This window comes from Anoplopoma fimbria, chromosome 19 (genome assembly GCF_027596085.1).
Source record: "Anoplopoma fimbria isolate UVic2021 breed Golden Eagle Sablefish chromosome 19, Afim_UVic_2022, whole genome shotgun sequence".
Classification (NCBI taxonomy): domain Eukaryota; kingdom Metazoa; phylum Chordata; class Actinopteri; order Perciformes; family Anoplopomatidae; genus Anoplopoma; species Anoplopoma fimbria.
In genome coordinates, this window is record NC_072467.1 from 11151476 (window position 1) to 11168708 (window position 17233).

The following is a 17233-nucleotide window of genomic DNA, read 5'->3' on the forward strand; positions in this document are numbered from 1 at the left end:
ATTTCATGCAGTAAAACCATATGCTTTATAGAACTTTTTACACATATGTACTCCCAAGACCTTTGATTTGCAGTCCCCCTTTAACCCTGCACTCTTGAAGATTAATAAGATCAACATGTAATGTGAATTGTTGCATTTTGACCCAGTTATGATTTATTGATGTATTGTTACTGCGTACACAAGCAAACACACACAGCTTTTAGTTAGTCCCAAAACCAGGCACGTTCACGTGGCCTGTGACGAGCAGCTTGACCCTTCAAACTCTACCCAAATACTACCTAACACATGCTCGCTTGTCAAGTTAACTTTTGAGACTTTGGAGGCGGAGATAGAATAGACAGTGGCTGATGTCTCCACTACTTTGATTCTCACTTTCAACACTCACCGTGTCCGGCCTGACTCTGAGCCCTTTTTTGAGTTGCCTGTTTTTCGAAAGACAATTTATCTATTTAGTAAAAATGCACATGTATAGACTGTATGTATATATATATATATATATAATGCTGTGTGAGATCTATTTTTACGCAGGTGTGTGAATCAGCATTGCTGTTCTCTGAGAATGAAAGAGCAAAACATGGTCATACTTACTTCATACAATCCTACTAACTGTAGTACCTAATCAAAAAGAAATAACATGCTAACGATCTTCTTTAAAGATGTAAAGAGCCTAACAGTTATTTTACTTTGGACTGTGTGATGGCACCACGGTAGGTGCAAATGACTCAGCTGCTAATTGCACCACCTGGCTAATTTCCAAGTCGGTTACTCTGGAGTATTGTTAAAATCAAAAGATGCCTGGAGAACAGTCCCAGGCTGGGGAGGGACAGGTCTGTTTGGGATGGATCGACATACTTTCTAGGATGTGCATGTGCAGTCCAGCCCTCTGAATGTAATGCAAAGTAACTGGACTTTCAGAGTAAAGCAGCTCAATATATTCTATATTTTTTTTAATTTATTTATTTGTTTCATGTGTGCACAAAATACAAAAAACAAAAGTCTGCTGTGGAATATTTTGAGAGAGCATTGTCCATGCTTGCATCAAAAGCCGTGCACATGCACACATCTGGTGATCCTTTCTAAGAATGTCGTTATTGGTGTGCATGTGTGTGCGTTGGTCAGGTGAGCAGGTGAACATTCTCTCCTCACATTAGCAAACAATACTGAGCACAAAGCAGCTCCACCTCACAATAGACACACGGCAGCTATTTTCAGCAACAATAGCCTCTAGAGAAAAAGTCAGTTCATCCACTGGATGATTTGTTCCAACTTAGAAAGAGGAACAACAGACAGGTCAACTGTTCTTCTCCCCTTTTCCCCATGAAATATGTTTTTCAAAAACAAGGGGGTGAATGTAAACTATAAAACATTGAAACTGTATCTTATTATTATTGTTACTAAAAATGTTGACCATTGAGTCCATGCAATTGTCAAAGTCATAGTCAACGGTAAAATCAAATTATTTTTTGAGATCTGTTTGTTGAGTGTTTCATTGACCTGACTTGCAAATTTTCATTTACATAAGTTGGCACCAGTCACCAACCACTAATCCTGAATACTTCCTGGCCCTGGGTTCCCTGTGAGTCATTGAATGGGAAGCAATTCAATTCAACCCAAATATAATATTTACCAAAATAATCCAGGTCTTAAAAAAAGACTTAAAGTCTCCCTATAACACAGGGCTTCAAGAAAGTGGAGTAATGCGGGACCTGTGTTGCCAATTTTGTGGTCAAACGTGCTAACTTTGAAAATTCCTATACAAATTGGCAGTTATCTAATTAATACACGAACATGCAACACAAACTGAACACAGGGCTTTTGGACGAGGGGCAGTTGCCTGCTTGGCCTTGACTTAAAAGGGCTTGTGGGGTCAGGGCACACACACAAAATCTCTTTACTCACTGTTTCATGTCCTGCATCTGACACTCCATGTTGTCCTGTTGTGTTCTGAGAAGCTGGACTTCATACAGCAGTTTACTGAGGTCCTCCTGACGGACTTTGGTCTCCTCACTCTTCACTATGGACACCTTAACACACAGCAAAGCCTGATTTGTTAACTTACTCACTACTGACACTGCCAGATAGACCTAGTCAAGAACCATTGGATGGGTTGCCAACATTTTGTTTAGACAGTCATGGTCCCCAGATGAGGTACCCTGATGACTTTGGTTGTCCCTTGACATCTCCTCTGGCGCAACCATGAGGTCAAAATTTGTGGTTTTGAGTGAAATGCTATTGGATGCGATTGCATGGACTTTCAGGAAATTTGGTACATTCATGTCCCCCTTGGGACTTTCATCTACTTTCATCTACCAACATTTTTGAAAACCAAAAAATAATGTTTCGCCTCAACGTCAGGTATAGTTTGTGTTTATTGATAGCAAGTGAAACTAAGATGGTGAACTGTAAACATTCGCTATTACTGTTAAACATCTGTTATCATTGTGAGCACGCTAGCATGCTGGTGTTAGCATTTAGCTCAATGCACTGCACAGCCTTATTGACAAATTCAGGTTGAGGTGTCAGCTTAGCCAAGAAATATGTCCGTTTTATGTTGAAAATATAGTTATTCAATGCCCTTATCATAAAGATTACAATCTACAGAATGTAAACATTTCAGAAAAATTCGGTCCAGTTTCAGCAAACGGCAGCTATATATCTTTTCTGCTGCTACAACAACAAACTGTGACTTAAGAAAGAAAGGAAAGTAAAATCGACAAATTTCTGCTCAACCAAATCAATTTTACATGCATAAATCTCCAATAAATCCGCACTGTGCGGCTTTCCAACAAGGGAATGACCGGGTACCGCTAAAGACAGAGAGGTCTGCTTAAACAAGGACAATGTTGAGCAACTACTGTGTATATCTCATAGCTTGGTACGCTCTTACGTTTCCTGTCCAAAATTTCACTTTTATTAGATGAGGCATTTCTCCTGATTACAATGCAGAACATCATGGAGTTTGATGATTCAAATCATAAGATAGCAAAGGAACTCCCCCTGGGTGTTATTACCTCACACAGCTCCTTGCCATATCTCCACATACTGTGGAAAAGTATTTGTGTGTGTGTGTTTGTCCATACCTTCCTCTTGATGTGTTCCAGCATGTGTTCATGTCCCTGGAGGAAGTACAGATGTTGGAACTCTGTGTCGTCTCTCTCAGGCTTCACCAGGCCGCTCTGCTCAATGTTCACCACCTTACGGAAACCATCTAGACACACACATAAAATAATGGACACACACGCACAAAGAATCAGTTCACAGTGTAATTGAGAGAAGAGAAGACAAGGAGAGAAGAGTAGGCTACTCACACATGTTGAGCTGTCGAACAAAGCTTGCCATATTGTTGTGTTTAAAGTACTTTGGCAGGACTTCCTTGGCAAAGCGTCCCTGGTCAAACACATGGAAACTGGTCCCAGACTGAAAACAGAAAAAAGTCAGGGAAGCTCAATCTATAGTCAAAACAGACAAAACAGAGCCCTGCAGCCTGTCAATGTTGTATGCAATCAAAGTATATTTATAATATGTCCATTTGAATGATGGATTGAACTTAAGGGCCAGCAAAATAACTTCACTTGTCTGGTTATTCATTACTGTTGCTCAGTGTGGCTGAAATTAAACGATGGCAAAACCTCTCAGTAAATAATGCACTGGGTTAGCATAAATACTGGTTCAGAAATGACTAAAATAGTCATAACTTCCATAATAATGTGCATTTAGATATCCAAGGAAGTGTTGAACTTTTGAAGCCAAAGCAGAAAAGTTCGACTTCAGAACACTTTTTTGCTGTTTATTATTCTGCATTAAATTCATCATTGGTTTCCACACTACTTGAATTCTAAAGAGGACTTTTGCAGCCATTTCATTGTTCATAATCACTAGTTGTTAAGTGACATACACATCTTACTGATGCTTTACTGGTACGTGAAGACAATGACAACATTTTGAATGTTATGCCCTTAAAACTGCTGCCAGAAACCATGTAACTTGAGTTTGTTATTGGGACCCTACATAACCACCTGTCACTAGATGGATTAATGCTACCATGGTACTGAAAGGATCTTTGTAAGGATGTAAAAAAATTCCCCAGAGCTCAGGATCTATTCATCAGCAGCCAAATTGAGCTCAGTCAGCCAATCAAACACTCTCTGTCTCTGTGTGATGAGTCATGCTCCCAACGTTGCAATCTTTCTAAGCAACTGCAGAATTGTTTGCTATGAAAAGCAGTATTGTGTAAAGTGTTGTAAATACTTTACATTGAGGGTAAGCAAAACCCATTTGCCCAACAGGAGTGAAATTAATAAAGCTTAGACATTTTTAATAAGACATTGCTGTTTCCATGTACGAGGTAATGCCCATTTGCCTACTAATAGACTGACAATGCAACACCTGATGGTGCACACTCTAACTACAGATGTCATGGGACTGTAGAGCATCTGTCTGAGTGTTTGTCTCCCTACGAAGAAGAACAGAGAAGCTGTCCTCTTCCTGTTTATCGGCAAAGCACACACATCAATCCTGCACAGCTCATTCCCTGTAGGACAAACAGAGAAAAACAATTGAAACCAACATATGGTCTATGTTTTCATCGAGACAATGCTGTCAAATTTAACTGAGGAATTTATATATTTTAAAATAAATAAACAATGATGAAGCACTTATCTTTGCTCACCGAATTAAACACAAACCAATTTTAGTGTCTCAGAGGTGTCAGCAGTTCCACCAAACAGAGATGTCCCCTACAAATGTGTCAAACGGTTTCATTTTAAATATCTGTTCACAGCCCTAGATTTATCATTGGGCAACCACTAGACTAAACGACTTAACATAAAGTATTTAAACTAGCTCCACTGCTTTACAATGACATGTATAATGATATATAATTCACATTTTACAGTTATTTGGCTTTATGTAGTGATTATACCTCTGCACGTTTACAGGACCCTGACTGCGTTGGAATTTTTACTTAAGTTCTTCTTCCGCTACTGTTGTGGGCTTCTTACCTCCACTAATGCTGCATTTGAGACAACTCAGAACTCCAAAAACTCTGACCTCCTACTAAAAAAAGTACAATAAAACTGTTGTACACAACAATGGAAGTAAATGGTATAACATAAACTAAAAGGCCACATCAAGTTTATTTGCCTAATATATATATACCTACTAATATATAGCAAATATATAGCCTGTTCTGCATGCTAATTGATGTCAAAATATGTCGCTATGTTATTAGGTAGGTGGTTACAGTAAACAATATCTGAAAGTTATCTTCTCTGCACAAAAGTTATTCAGGCAAACGTTTAAAATTCAATAGAGGCTGCACTGCTGAGAGTTCAATTGTGTGTACACTTGCCAAAGAAACATCAGTTTGTCAAGGTCAGGCCTGTTTTTTGTTTAATTTCAGCATTGTGCACCTGGAACACTTGGAGGTCCGAAGTTGGAAATTTCATCTGGGAAAATTCTGCCCTTAAAGCAACGGCCAGTTAATCATATGCCTTTTGTGCCATTCTGTGACAGTGATTTAAATTATATTTCATTGCTATTTTCATTTAGGATAAAAGACAAATTAGACTGCTGATAGAGCTTTTCTTTTTTTCTGGGGCTATTCCTGCAAGTTAGCATTCTACAAACTGTCCTGTTGGACAGTTTAACTACACTAATATTCATTTATTTCATTAAATGTTTTGTTCAAATTTATTATCACAACAGTTTGTTGTTTGCTAGTTGTTACTAGAACCTATGTAATTTGTTATTAGCCCTGAGAATAACGTGTATCATTTTTTATCAACGTTCTTTTGCTCATGTCATAAAAAAAAAGCATTTCTGTGCTGAGTCACAATTTGTGACGATAAAGCAACACTCACAGCGCTCCAGCAGATGAGGTGGTTGGTATCTGGATCCTCCACCAGGGTCCACAGCTTGGTGAGGAAGGCTGGAACGTTGCTGGCATAGCTGCCATCTACACCCACGGCACCTGGAGACTCCTGCATACTGACACCTGTCCACTACCGAGACGGCTCACAACAGGAAACCAAATATGTGTGTGTGAGTAGAAAGTGTGTGTGCGTGTGTGTGTGTGTGTGTGTGTGTGTGTGTGTGTGTGTGTGTGTGTGTGTGTGTGTGTGTGTGTGTGTGTGTGTGTGTGTGTGTGCAGACTCCCAGACTAGTCCATGTTTGAGAAACTCCACTTCTGATGATCCGTTACTGATAATCCCAAGTTTGTCTCAGTCTCTTTGATTCCATTTCATTCAGTCAAACTGTCTCTGTATGTCCTTGCTGACACAATCTCACCTTGTCTCTGATTTATACTTTCTCTTTTTCTGTTCAATAAATTGTCATTTAGACCTGCTGCTCTTACAGTTTATTTTTCTCTTCTGCTATCCTCTCTCTGTCCTCACTGCCACGCCAGTCATCTAACTGAATGTCATCACAGAAGGTCCATGTCAGCACACACACACTGTTACCCCCAGGCCTCCCGCTGACAACCAAGAGACCGCCCAGTAAAACAATGCAGTATCCACACAAAAGCTCCAATAATACACCAGTGTCCAACCATCAGAAGGGTACTGGTTAAAATGAATAGTGCAGGGTTCAGTGCACCTGTATGCCAGGTGGAAAGAGTCCCTTATCATTCCTGTCAACTCACAGACATAATAAATGTCTTGAAGTTGTTATTAAGCGGACAAACGCTACTGTTTGTTCAGTACAGCAAATATATCGGCCCACTTTTGGAAATTTTAACGAACTGATTCAATCACAAACAGATGCTATAGTGTCTCACAATGTAGGTTCATTTTATTTTAATATCGGGTTAGATAAAGGATGAGCGAATCAGTGAATCATCAACACTGTATTCTGGGCTGGAAGAAGAATTAAAATCCTTTATTCAAGTAAAAGTATTAATACCAAAGTAGAAAAATGCTCAATTACAAGTTAAAGTATTGCATTCAAAATCTTAATTGAGTAAAAGTATAGAAGTATTATGTAGTAACATGTAAGCAGCGGCCTAATTTCATCATCAACATCAGATCATAGAAGTTCATCACAGGTTATGTAATATGAAATATCCTAAACTGCAAAGTAACTGCAGCGGTTGGCTGTAATATTACATATTCTGACGTTTATAAGTTAAGACGTTTAAAGTCCCAACAGTTTACAGTTTGAATCCTGGTGATTTTGGTTACATTACATTTCCTTTGGTGCCACCCTTATGTCTAAATTTCCACTTGTACACAAGTTAAATCAAAATTTATGTGGCAGATTCCCATTCTTTGGGGACAAGGTTGATTTCTTGTTACACAATTAATTTATTAGACATAAATGTACATCATTTTGTGATTTAAATTTTACGCTGGCAAAAAGGCATCACTGAGTATAATACTTTATGATAATCACAATATCTGGCTGAAAGTCAGTCTAATCATTTATAAGTGATAAATAGAAAAAAAACATATGAATTTATGGTTTCACCTGATAAGAAATAATCCGACTGCTTATTTGAATTCTGTAAACTACACGATGACTACAAATAGCAGCTTTTGTTGCATTGAATGAAGGTCACAGTAGTAGTTTATAGAATTGTTTTGGCCACTTGGAGGCAGTGTAAACAAGTTGTATAATGTTTTAAGTACAACTTCTATTCACCTTTAAGTGAGCCTTTTCAGTTGAATTTTGAGTTGAATTTTGTACAATTGATAGAATCGTGGTTCTTATCTCCTTAGAATATGAATCAATACACAACTTTCAGAAAATCTATTTCTAAAAGGTTCTTTCCTATAAAATAATCTATATTAGTGTTATACTATGTCATGTAAGCAAACCATGTACCTATCAGCTGTTCGCTTAATATCAGACTGGAGATGTGGCGCTTAAGAGATGAATATCTTGAGTAGGACTTGTCGTCATCTGATGTTTTTATGTTAATTCAGAAAAAACACATTTTATGTTGTGATATTTACTAGAAATTACATGTAATATTCAAAAGCATTAGGCAACTTTTAGGCAAACTCCCTTCAGCCACCTGCCAACTAACTAAGGTGTTTGAAGTGAAATATAGAGGTATCGTATCGAGGAGGAATACTAAAAACCTCCTTGTAAAATGTGTTTTTTGAGCACATTTAGTATGAATTAATGTTACATTTTGCCTTTGTGTGTTCACATTATGCAATCAGTTGATATAACTTTTCAAACATAAAATCTTATACTTTGCTTTCATGCCATAATTTGCCCCACAGCCTTTATTAGCAGATGGGGGAGCAGAGTAGATCCTGAAATAAGAACCCCTATGTAGGCCTAATGAGTGAGGAATCAATTTTATATCAGGAATAGTTTTTGAATTGAATCTTGACCCCAAGTCTCAAAATCAAATTTGTGAGATACGGAAAGATCCATACTTATGGTTTCAAGGTAACCTCTTTCTTGGGATTGTTTTTCTGAAATGGACATTCATACAATAGGGTTTTGGGGTCTGGGTTGCACCAAAAACATGCTTGTAGTCTGGCTCTCCTGCATCCTCAGGCCACAAAAACTTGAACCTCCTCAGCAGAGTTACCACGATGAGGAAGAGCTCCATACGAGCCAGAAGCTCTCCCAGACACATACGAGGACCTGTGGGTTGAAACACGAACATATTTTCAATAACCTCACGGTCATCCGTCAATCTATCTATGAATGTGATAATCGTTCCACTCACCTGCAGAGAAAGGCATGAAGGCTTCTGGCTTCACAAACTCCCCTCGCTCATTGAGGAAGTTTTCAGGGTTGAATTCACGGGGGGATTTCCACTGTCCCTCCTCACTCAGCACTGAGGAGAGGTTGGGGATGATAACAGTTCCCTGATAAATAACAAAGAATTTCAAAACCGATAACTATCGCCTCAAGTTCTCCCACACAACTTCTCTTCTCTGTTCTCTACACTGGCTCCCTGTAAGAGCTTGCATCCAGTTTAAGACTCTGGTGCTAGCCTACAGGGCAGTGAAAGGAACAGCTCCTTCCTATCTCCAGGCCATGGTCAAGCCCTACACCCCCGCCCGACCACTTCGCTCTGCTGCCTCGGGGCGATTGGTTGTCCAGTCGCTTAGAGGTCACTGCGGCCGATCGACTCGGTCACAGCTTTTTTCCGTCCTGGCCCCACAGTGGTGGAATGAACTCCCCACTGACGTCAGGACAGCAGAGTCGCTGCCCATCTTTCGGCGCAGGCTGAAAACTCACCTCTTCAAGAAGTACTACCCTGAGCCTTCCTCGTAGCACTTATTGCATTTGTATTAGTTTGTTGCACTTATTGTTTTCGTAGTAATTTGCTTCTGCACTATACTTTTGCTCTGGTTTATGCTTTTAGATGCTTGTTTAAGAAAGGAGATGCACTTATGACTTCTGGTGGCTAGTAGTTCTCTTGAATACCTATGTTGAATACACTTATTGTAAGTCGCTTTGGATAAAAGCATCTGCTAAATGACTGTAATGTAATGTAATGTAATGTAATGTAATGTATGACTCTCACTACTGTCTACCCTCTTTCCTTTGCTTTCACATAGAGTAACTTGTGTGTATCAGTGACCTGGAAAACAAGAGCCTCCAATCAATGTCAATCAATTAAGGTATTACTGTCTTAATATGTTTTAACAGCAAAACAAGATATAACAAGAAGTACTTTTGAGGTTATTTAACAATACTCACAACTTTCCAATACGTCAACTACAAATAAAGTTTTGAAACACCCTCTGACACAAAAATATAAGAATGACAGAATAGGTCAAAATATGTTAATAAGTCTTCAACGCAATGTCAAACTGTTGTTAATAATGGAATGAGCCATATTTCAACTGAAACAGCACTTGATTTCACAGTGTTAATAAAAGTGCCTGTGCTACATTTAATGATAAAATTATCAACTTTTACAACTTTTTTTTTTTTGAGAGTTGTGCCAGAAAAGATATATGGATCAGAGGCTCATAACAAACCATCCAGAGTATTTATAATTACACAAATCAAATCTTAAACTCTTTATTTTGCCCTATTATTTTGGGCATTTCTGCTTTATCTGACATGCAGCAAAGGGCCCTGGGCCGACTCTGAACCCAGGCCTATGCAGTGAGGATTCATTAATGGTTCACCTTAATGGTACACATTTACAATATTATGCACAGTATACTAAGTATGTTCCCTATTCCAACACTTCATTGTAGCTGTATATGATGCTTAAATTGAGTGATATATTAAATCAGGATGTTATGCTTTTAATGGCTTCAAAACTACATTATAAATGTTCTTAAAGGCTTTTTGAATTATTTTAAACACATGAATGTCCACCTGAGTTCAACATCAACTCCTGTGGCTTTAAATAGTGCTTCACAGAGCAACAACTGTAACAGGAAATATTAGCATCAAGATTCTCCACTATTTCCTCTTACTTGTAAGTGATGAAAGGGCCATTGCTATGACACACATTATATTTTCTACTTACCCTCGGTATGGAGTATCCCATTAACTCTGTGTCTTTAGTGGTGCGGTGGAAAACACTGAGAGGAACAGTGTCAGCCATTCTCTGGATCTCATGAATGACGGCCTGCAAGACAGAGACCGCTGTCATAAAACTGTACCTTTGTAACATCTCAGATATACTGAAATAATCCACGATGTACCTGCACATAGGGCATCTTGTGTCTGTCTTCAAAACTGGCTTCATCCTTCCCATCCAGAACATCGTCTATTTCCTGCTGACAGCGCTCTGGGGAATACAGAGAGATAGACCGCATGGACAAAGTTAACAGAAAGATAGAACAATGCAAGATTGTGCTTCGTGTCAGCCTGAACTGTGTCAAAAGTACATTACATACGGGTGTGTTGTCCGTTTAACAAAATAAAGTATGTTTAGAGTAATGTGAACCCCTGGATCAGATTCAGTTTACCATTTCGTTGTCTCAGGCTGAACCCCTGAAAAAGAGGATTAGTCAACCCTTGAACATGACTAACTCTACTGGCTTTGTGATGCTGTAAATAGCAATGAGCTCCATGCTAACGTCAGCATGCTAACATGCTCACAGTTGCTGATGGTTAGCAGTTTTACTGTTGTGCACCAACTAGAGCTAACATTTGCTCATTAGCTCTGAACACAAAGTTCAGTTGAAGCTAATGGGGATAGCATTAGTTTTGCAGATATTTGAAAATTTTGACCTGATGATTGTGGTAGATGACCAATCAGGGGATCACCAGAGTGTTTACATTTCATCCCCTTGGGACCATGAATGTCCGTTCCACATTTCACGACAATTCATTCAAAAGTTGTTGAGATATTTCACTCACAACCACAACCACTTAAAATAAAGTGGAGACAGACAGATGATGGACAGACATACCCTGTACCTGTGGATGATTCATTAGGTAGAGGAAGGCAGCGAGCAGTGTATTAGCAGTTGTGTCAGTCCCAGCAAAGTGTAGATCCAAAATAAATGCACAAAGCTGGTCTTCTGAAAACAAGGAGCCATCACTGCCTCTCTATGCCGGCAGACAAGAGAGAGAAAGCATGAGTAATCACTGTTCACTCTGTCAGCAGTAGTGGTCAACAACATGCCAGTTTGCAGCTGCTCTGAATAGGATTTTTTTCTATTAACAAAAATGACTCACACACCTTATCCATTTCATCCAGGTAGCAGTCGATAAAATGGCGCGGTTTACCAGGAACTCTGGTCTTTTTGTTCTCAGCCATCAACTCCAAACGTTTTTCATGTGCACTCTGATAAGAAAAGATTTGGTGAAATAAAGAGGTTCAAGTTATAGAAATATTTTTTTTTCTTTAGGACAGACATTTATTTCAAGTCTGTTTAACATCATTTCATGCTTTATATTCCAGGGACTAAACTTGCTGATGAATGTAAACCCCTACAGAGACATTTAGTTCCACTAAGTGGCCAACACATCTGGACACAGGTATGTTTTACGACATGATATTGTAATATCATAGGCTGATGTTTGTAGTTCTCATTGGAGAAGTGGGTCTCTAATAGCCTCGTGATGGCACTGCAACCCAACTATTGGGTTGATTGCCATACAATTTGGTAGAGAAATTCACTTTCACATCTTGATGAATTGGAATTATTTTCATCTAACAGCATTATCAGGTCTAAAGTTCAATCTTTCCAAAACTTTGGTGTAGACAAAATGCCTGCAAAACGAAACCATTCCTCAGCAGTACTTTTTGTTTAGTTTTAACATGTTAGCTAAAATGTTAAGCTATTCATTGTTAGCATGTTAGCATCATGGCGTTAGTATTTAGCACAGAGCAGCCGGACAGAGCCGCTTGCATTTCATCTTTCCTTTTTTTTTAACTTTAATTCATTCTTTCTCTTTTACTTCATTGAGCAGGGTAATTTTTTCTGCAATGTAAAGGGATTTTTTTCCTGCTTGGCAGGTCATTTTTTTAACCCTTGGCCTTCACTATAAAACTTATCAACTCCATCAATTTAACCCACAGGCCATTATCCCTGTAATGAAACAGGATTAAATGGTTGTTTGCCAGATTGTGAAATGAACGCTTCAAGACATACCTTGAACAACTTAAAAGCCTTCTGGAAGGGCAGTGGCAGGTTTCGCACCATGGAAAAAGAGTCATAAATCTGTATGGGAGAGAAAAATGAAAAATGACAAAGTTTTAAGAAGCCCTTAAGTTTCGTGGGCATTGCAATACCAGGTTATCTTAAGACAGCTGTTTTGTGAAATTCTCAGTGACAGTAGGCCTATTTCACAGCAGAAATTTTGAATGTTGATATGATGTCTATCCAACTTTAATAATACATTTATTCTGCCCCTCAGCTCCTAAATCTCTATTGTTTACCCTCACAATGCACATAATAGACTTTGCAGGTTACAGGCAATAGTCTGCTTGCACTCACCCTTTATCTGTCTAGTACAGTGCTTCTTTAACTTTTAACTTTTTTTTTTCTGCTTTTGCACCAAGGCATTTACCAATACATGAAAGAACAGACATGAAGGTCAGTAGGATATAGGTGAGGTGTCCTAAATACAAGTGGGCTAGAAGTCCACCAACAGTGGTCATTGGTGTCCGACTCACATTTCCACTGTGTGAAAAAGCACAGCAACAATAATATCTATTAAAGATAGGTAAAATAAACAGTGGCAGAGTATGACCATACAAATACGAATACACAGGGAGAGAAAGTCCATAGTGACTAGACATGTTGAATAAAAGATCAACATCACATTTAGCAGAATGAGTTTATATAACTTATTTGTTTTTAACATATTTATTAATGATTATGGTGTATTTTAAGACTCGGAATTATATATTAGTCTAAATGTTTGGGGGATACTGAAATTATGTAAATCACATCAAACCTAAAAGCGATTTACCATCCTCCCCTGACAGAATACAAATGACAATAAATTATGTAAAAAGTGTTTGTTGCTTACGAACAACAGTCTCTCTTGCTCTATCTGACTTTAATTGTATCAATACACAAAGTTTATAGGGGAAATCATGAAAAGACAATCTTTCTCAAAAATAAAGAAAGTTTTTTTTGTTTAAATAAATAGTGAATCAGAAAACAAATATAATATCAAACTTGGGATCCTCGTTTCTCAGAGCAGAAATGAGAGCTTTGAGACGGACTTCAAAAAAGTGGACCAGAACAACTTCCAGTGGAAGTGAGAATCGAGACGTGAGGATATAAACAATAAGAGACCTGGGATGCAACCTGTCTGTCTAAGCCTTTGTTCAATAGCCCCGCACAATACCAGGAACCTGAAATCAAACTGTCTTAATGGAATTCAGCCATCATTACTTTAATTATTTACACCTGTGCCTTTACTCTGACAAGTCAAAGTGTCTCGTGAAAATGCCCTGTATAATGATAAATTGCCGGATTTGCTAAATGACTCAACTATAAATCCATAATAAAAGGTGCAAGGTATTCCAGTACTGAGATCCATCACCAAATCCACTTCCTTTTGTCCTTGCATGGACAGTAGGCCTATCGCTCATAAACTAATCCTGGTAATTTCAAGCATAAACATAATGGTTTACTTACTCTAGTAATGATGTTATTGAGTGGTTTTGTCTTCAAAAGTGTGACTCACCATACCCCAGCGCCCATTGATTATTTTAGAGGTCTCTTGGAAAAGGCCAACAAAAAACTCCATGAACTCATCGTCATAGTCAAACTGCTTAGCAAACAGAATTTGACAGATGATGTTGGAAGCTGCACTGTGGAACAACTTGTGAGGATTCATGGTCTTACCTGGAAAAACAACACGTTTTCAGCAATTCAAAAGATTTCTAGATCCTGTTGTCATGGTCAATATCAATGTTAAGCCATAGAACAGACAACCCCTGTGTCCTGTTTGTTGACAAAATGGACATACCGACACTCTGCTCCAACAGCTTCATGATGCTTTGTGTCTCTCGCAGAATGCACTGATCCATCGACTGCTTCCCCAGACCAAGGTTTCGCAGGATCATCAGACCAAAGCGTCGTTGCTCTTTCCAGCCGGGGTTATAATCTGCTAGAATCACTCCGGGAGCATGAGCTACATGCAAGAAGGAATAGTGCAATCACTTTCAGTTACGTATTTGAAATGCACTGAGTGATGTTTTAGTGAAAAGTTTTTGATGTCCATGTAATGTTTTACTGCTGCTTTAGCTACCTCAAGTGTCAAATTATACTAATGGTTTACATGAACATGTTTGTCTTGTACAATTATTTGCTACTTTTACAAAAAATATGCACTACATTAACTCGCCTTTGGCTTGTAACAAAAAAGCTTGATGGGGGGGGCCCCTCATTTAACAGATCCTAAGAGTGATTTTTTCTTCAAACTTCACTTAAATGACTTACACAACTGACTTAAAAAAATATCCAATACTTCACAGGAAAGGAAAATTAATAGAAAGTTGTGTAGAGACATTTTTCTGCAGAACCAGTACGTCAACATGTGACACTTGAAGGACATGCTGCTGATAAAACTTGCTGATACTTCTTCCCCTGCTACCACCGGGTGGTGCCATAATAGGGACTTTTAAACTCTTTAAATGTTTAAAGTCATTAGTTGGTAGTTATTTCTCTGGGAAAAGAGTTGTTTTTCCATATTATCAGTCTTAATAAATTTGTGTATGGTATACAGTGTAATTGAAAAATCAGTCTCAGAAAAAAGCCCAAACTTGCTCTGTACCTTTAACTTGTACAGCATGATTAATCATGAGGTCTTGTGGTCTGCCAGAGAAGTCAGCAGCTTTGTTGACCAGGGCTTCTTTCAAGGCCTGCAGCCCATTGATGATGACCGCAGGCCTCGGACCGATGAAAAGGCTGTAGACATTACCATAGCGCTGGGCCAGCTGGGGACACAGTGATCAGTAGATTAGATTTACTGAAACTTAGGTGAATGACCTTTATTTAGTGCAATCATCAACCCAAGTAATGAATTATAGACCTTATTTTAAGAGAGAGATATATCCACTTTGATAGATATTTTTTAACTAACACAGTTTAAAGCACTTTTTTGGGGGGATTTCAACACTGTTAAATAATTGCCGAATATGCCAGAATAAATCCATTTAAATTTATATCTTGGATCATTTAGGGTGAAGAGCTCATCTCACCAAAAAAAACCTGCCAGTCAGAACAATGCTAAAGTAAAATATGTTTTTTTATACACATCATAAATAAAGATGCACAAAATAGAATTTTATCCATTATGGTTATGAAATCTAACAAAATCCACCACGACATACATTTATTATAGATAAATATAGTAAGCAAGTATTTTATATTGGTAACATTATTTAACTTTACCCTCTCCAGATCTGCAATAGGGCTCTCCAGATTGAGCTGAAGCACGTTTCCAAAGATGGGAATGGGTCGAGGGCCCGGAGGGAAATTTTTGGCCCTGCGGTTCTGGCAGAGGAGCATGAAGAGCAAAACAGCCGCCAAGAGTATAACGACAGATGGCAACATGATGAAGTTGTGATTCCAAGCAATTTACACTCCTTTTCATTCCGGCTCTGTAACTTCTTTGGCTTTACAAAAACAAACAACCTTTGCACAGTCATGTGACCTGCAGTGACAATTTAACCTGATGATCTGTAATCAACCAGGAGATCAGAGTCGAATCACAGTTATTACTGACTCAGCAAATAAAGCAAATCAAACTTTAGTGCCAAATGTTCCTCGCTGGACGTGCCTTAATTCTCAGTCCTATATGTGATTAAACTAAAGATACTGTTATGCCAAAAGCATTTTCAGGTAAATGTAGTGCTCTTACAAATAGGACATCTATGTCAACTCCACTGACATGGACAGTATAACAAGCGTGGTGTCTCTCAAACTGCTTAAATATCAGTAGATCTTTTAGACATCATTTAATATTTCAAACTAACAATGACAAAACATATGGATTCCTTTAATGATAAACCTGAAGAGAACTTTCTGGTTCAGTGCTGCTTTTGAGACACGACTAAGGAGACACACAAAGCAACTACAGAGAGACACAAAATGACTATGAAGACAATCAAAACAACTACAAGTTGACAAACCCACAAAATGACCCATAACCCCAAAGAGAAACAAAATTACCAAAAAAAGAAAAGAAAAAGAGATTACAAACAGACACAAAACAACTACTTAGGTTATTCTTTCTAATGCTTGTTGAATTACAGTAAGAATTGCCCTTGAGGGGCCAAAATGAATATCTAAGCCATAGTCAGAGAGAGATGGATGCCTTCTCCTCGAACTAAATATATTTATGTTATATACATCTAAATATATACATTGATTTTAATGTTCAAAATCCCTGTGTATCTTAATTCCATTACCAAATTATGTCCACTTGAAGGAGCCATTAACTCTCTGTTGTCTTGTCTTTTCCCCTCAGATTTAACCAATTTAAATGGTCAGAGAAATCGAAAATATTGTGTTTCTAAGACAAACAATTCTAAATGTCCATACCATAATGTTGAATAGACACAAGGCAGAATAAATTATAACTCAAAATACAACCTTTAACACACTTAAACATTTGTGCTGTACATACTGCTTACTTTTTACAGTCTATGGTTAAACCAGCATCATTTTAGTCTCTTTTACGTATCTTTGACTTGTAAAGAAAGCCAAAACACCAGAAAGAAGAGACAAAATATTACACTTATTGCCAAGCTTTGTGCTTGTCTCAAAAATACATGTTAAATGGTTTAAAATGTACTGAATTACTTCCATTAGATACACCTGTG

At 38.2% G+C, this 17233-nt stretch overlaps 2 protein-coding genes across 2 annotated transcripts in view; both read right to left on the reverse strand.

Moving 5' to 3' along the window:
* hsf4 (heat shock transcription factor 4) overlaps positions 1-6004 on the reverse strand; it is an 18694-nt gene extending 12690 nt beyond the window's left edge. The window contains exons 1-4 of the mRNA XM_054620311.1: positions 5862-6004; positions 3309-3417; positions 3081-3208; positions 1900-2024 (exon numbers count right to left, since the gene is read on the reverse strand). Coding sequence (XP_054476286.1) covers positions 1900-2024; positions 3081-3208; positions 3309-3417; positions 5862-5987 — 488 coding nt within the window. The 5' untranslated portion in view covers positions 5988-6004. The remainder of the gene's footprint in view (positions 1-1899; positions 2025-3080; positions 3209-3308; positions 3418-5861) is intronic.
* Positions 6005-6777: 773 nt separating this feature from the next.
* LOC129108470 (cytochrome P450 2D15-like) lies at positions 6778-16040 on the reverse strand. The gene is made up of 11 exons (XM_054620303.1): positions 15801-16040; positions 15181-15343; positions 14374-14538; positions 14089-14249; positions 12540-12608; positions 11624-11728; positions 11352-11490; positions 10638-10723; positions 10460-10561; positions 8690-8831; positions 6778-8604 (listed from the first exon to the last, which is right to left on the reverse strand). The coding sequence occupies exons 1-11, from the start codon at positions 15960-15962 to the stop codon at positions 8399-8401; spliced, it is 1500 nt and encodes a 499-aa protein (XP_054476278.1). The 5' UTR covers positions 15963-16040; the 3' UTR covers positions 6778-8398.
* Positions 16041-17233: the final 1193 nt, after the last annotated feature.

What these genes read in the sequence shown, in the direction of transcription:
- LOC129108470 (XM_054620303.1), bottom strand. Translation starts at nt 15,962, where the DNA reads ATGTTGCCATCTGTCGTTATACTCTTGGCGGCTGTTTTGCTCTTCATG. An exon ending in CTATTGCAGATCTGGAGAGG is followed by an intron (nt 15,344 to 15,800) that starts GTAAAGTTAAAT and finishes CTGTGTCCCCAG; the next exon opens with CTGGCCCAGCGCTATGGTAA. An exon ending in GCTGTTGGAGCAGAGTGTCG is followed by an intron (nt 14,250 to 14,373) that starts GTATGTCCATTT and finishes TTGTTTTTCCAG; the next exon opens with GTAAGACCATGAATCCTCAC.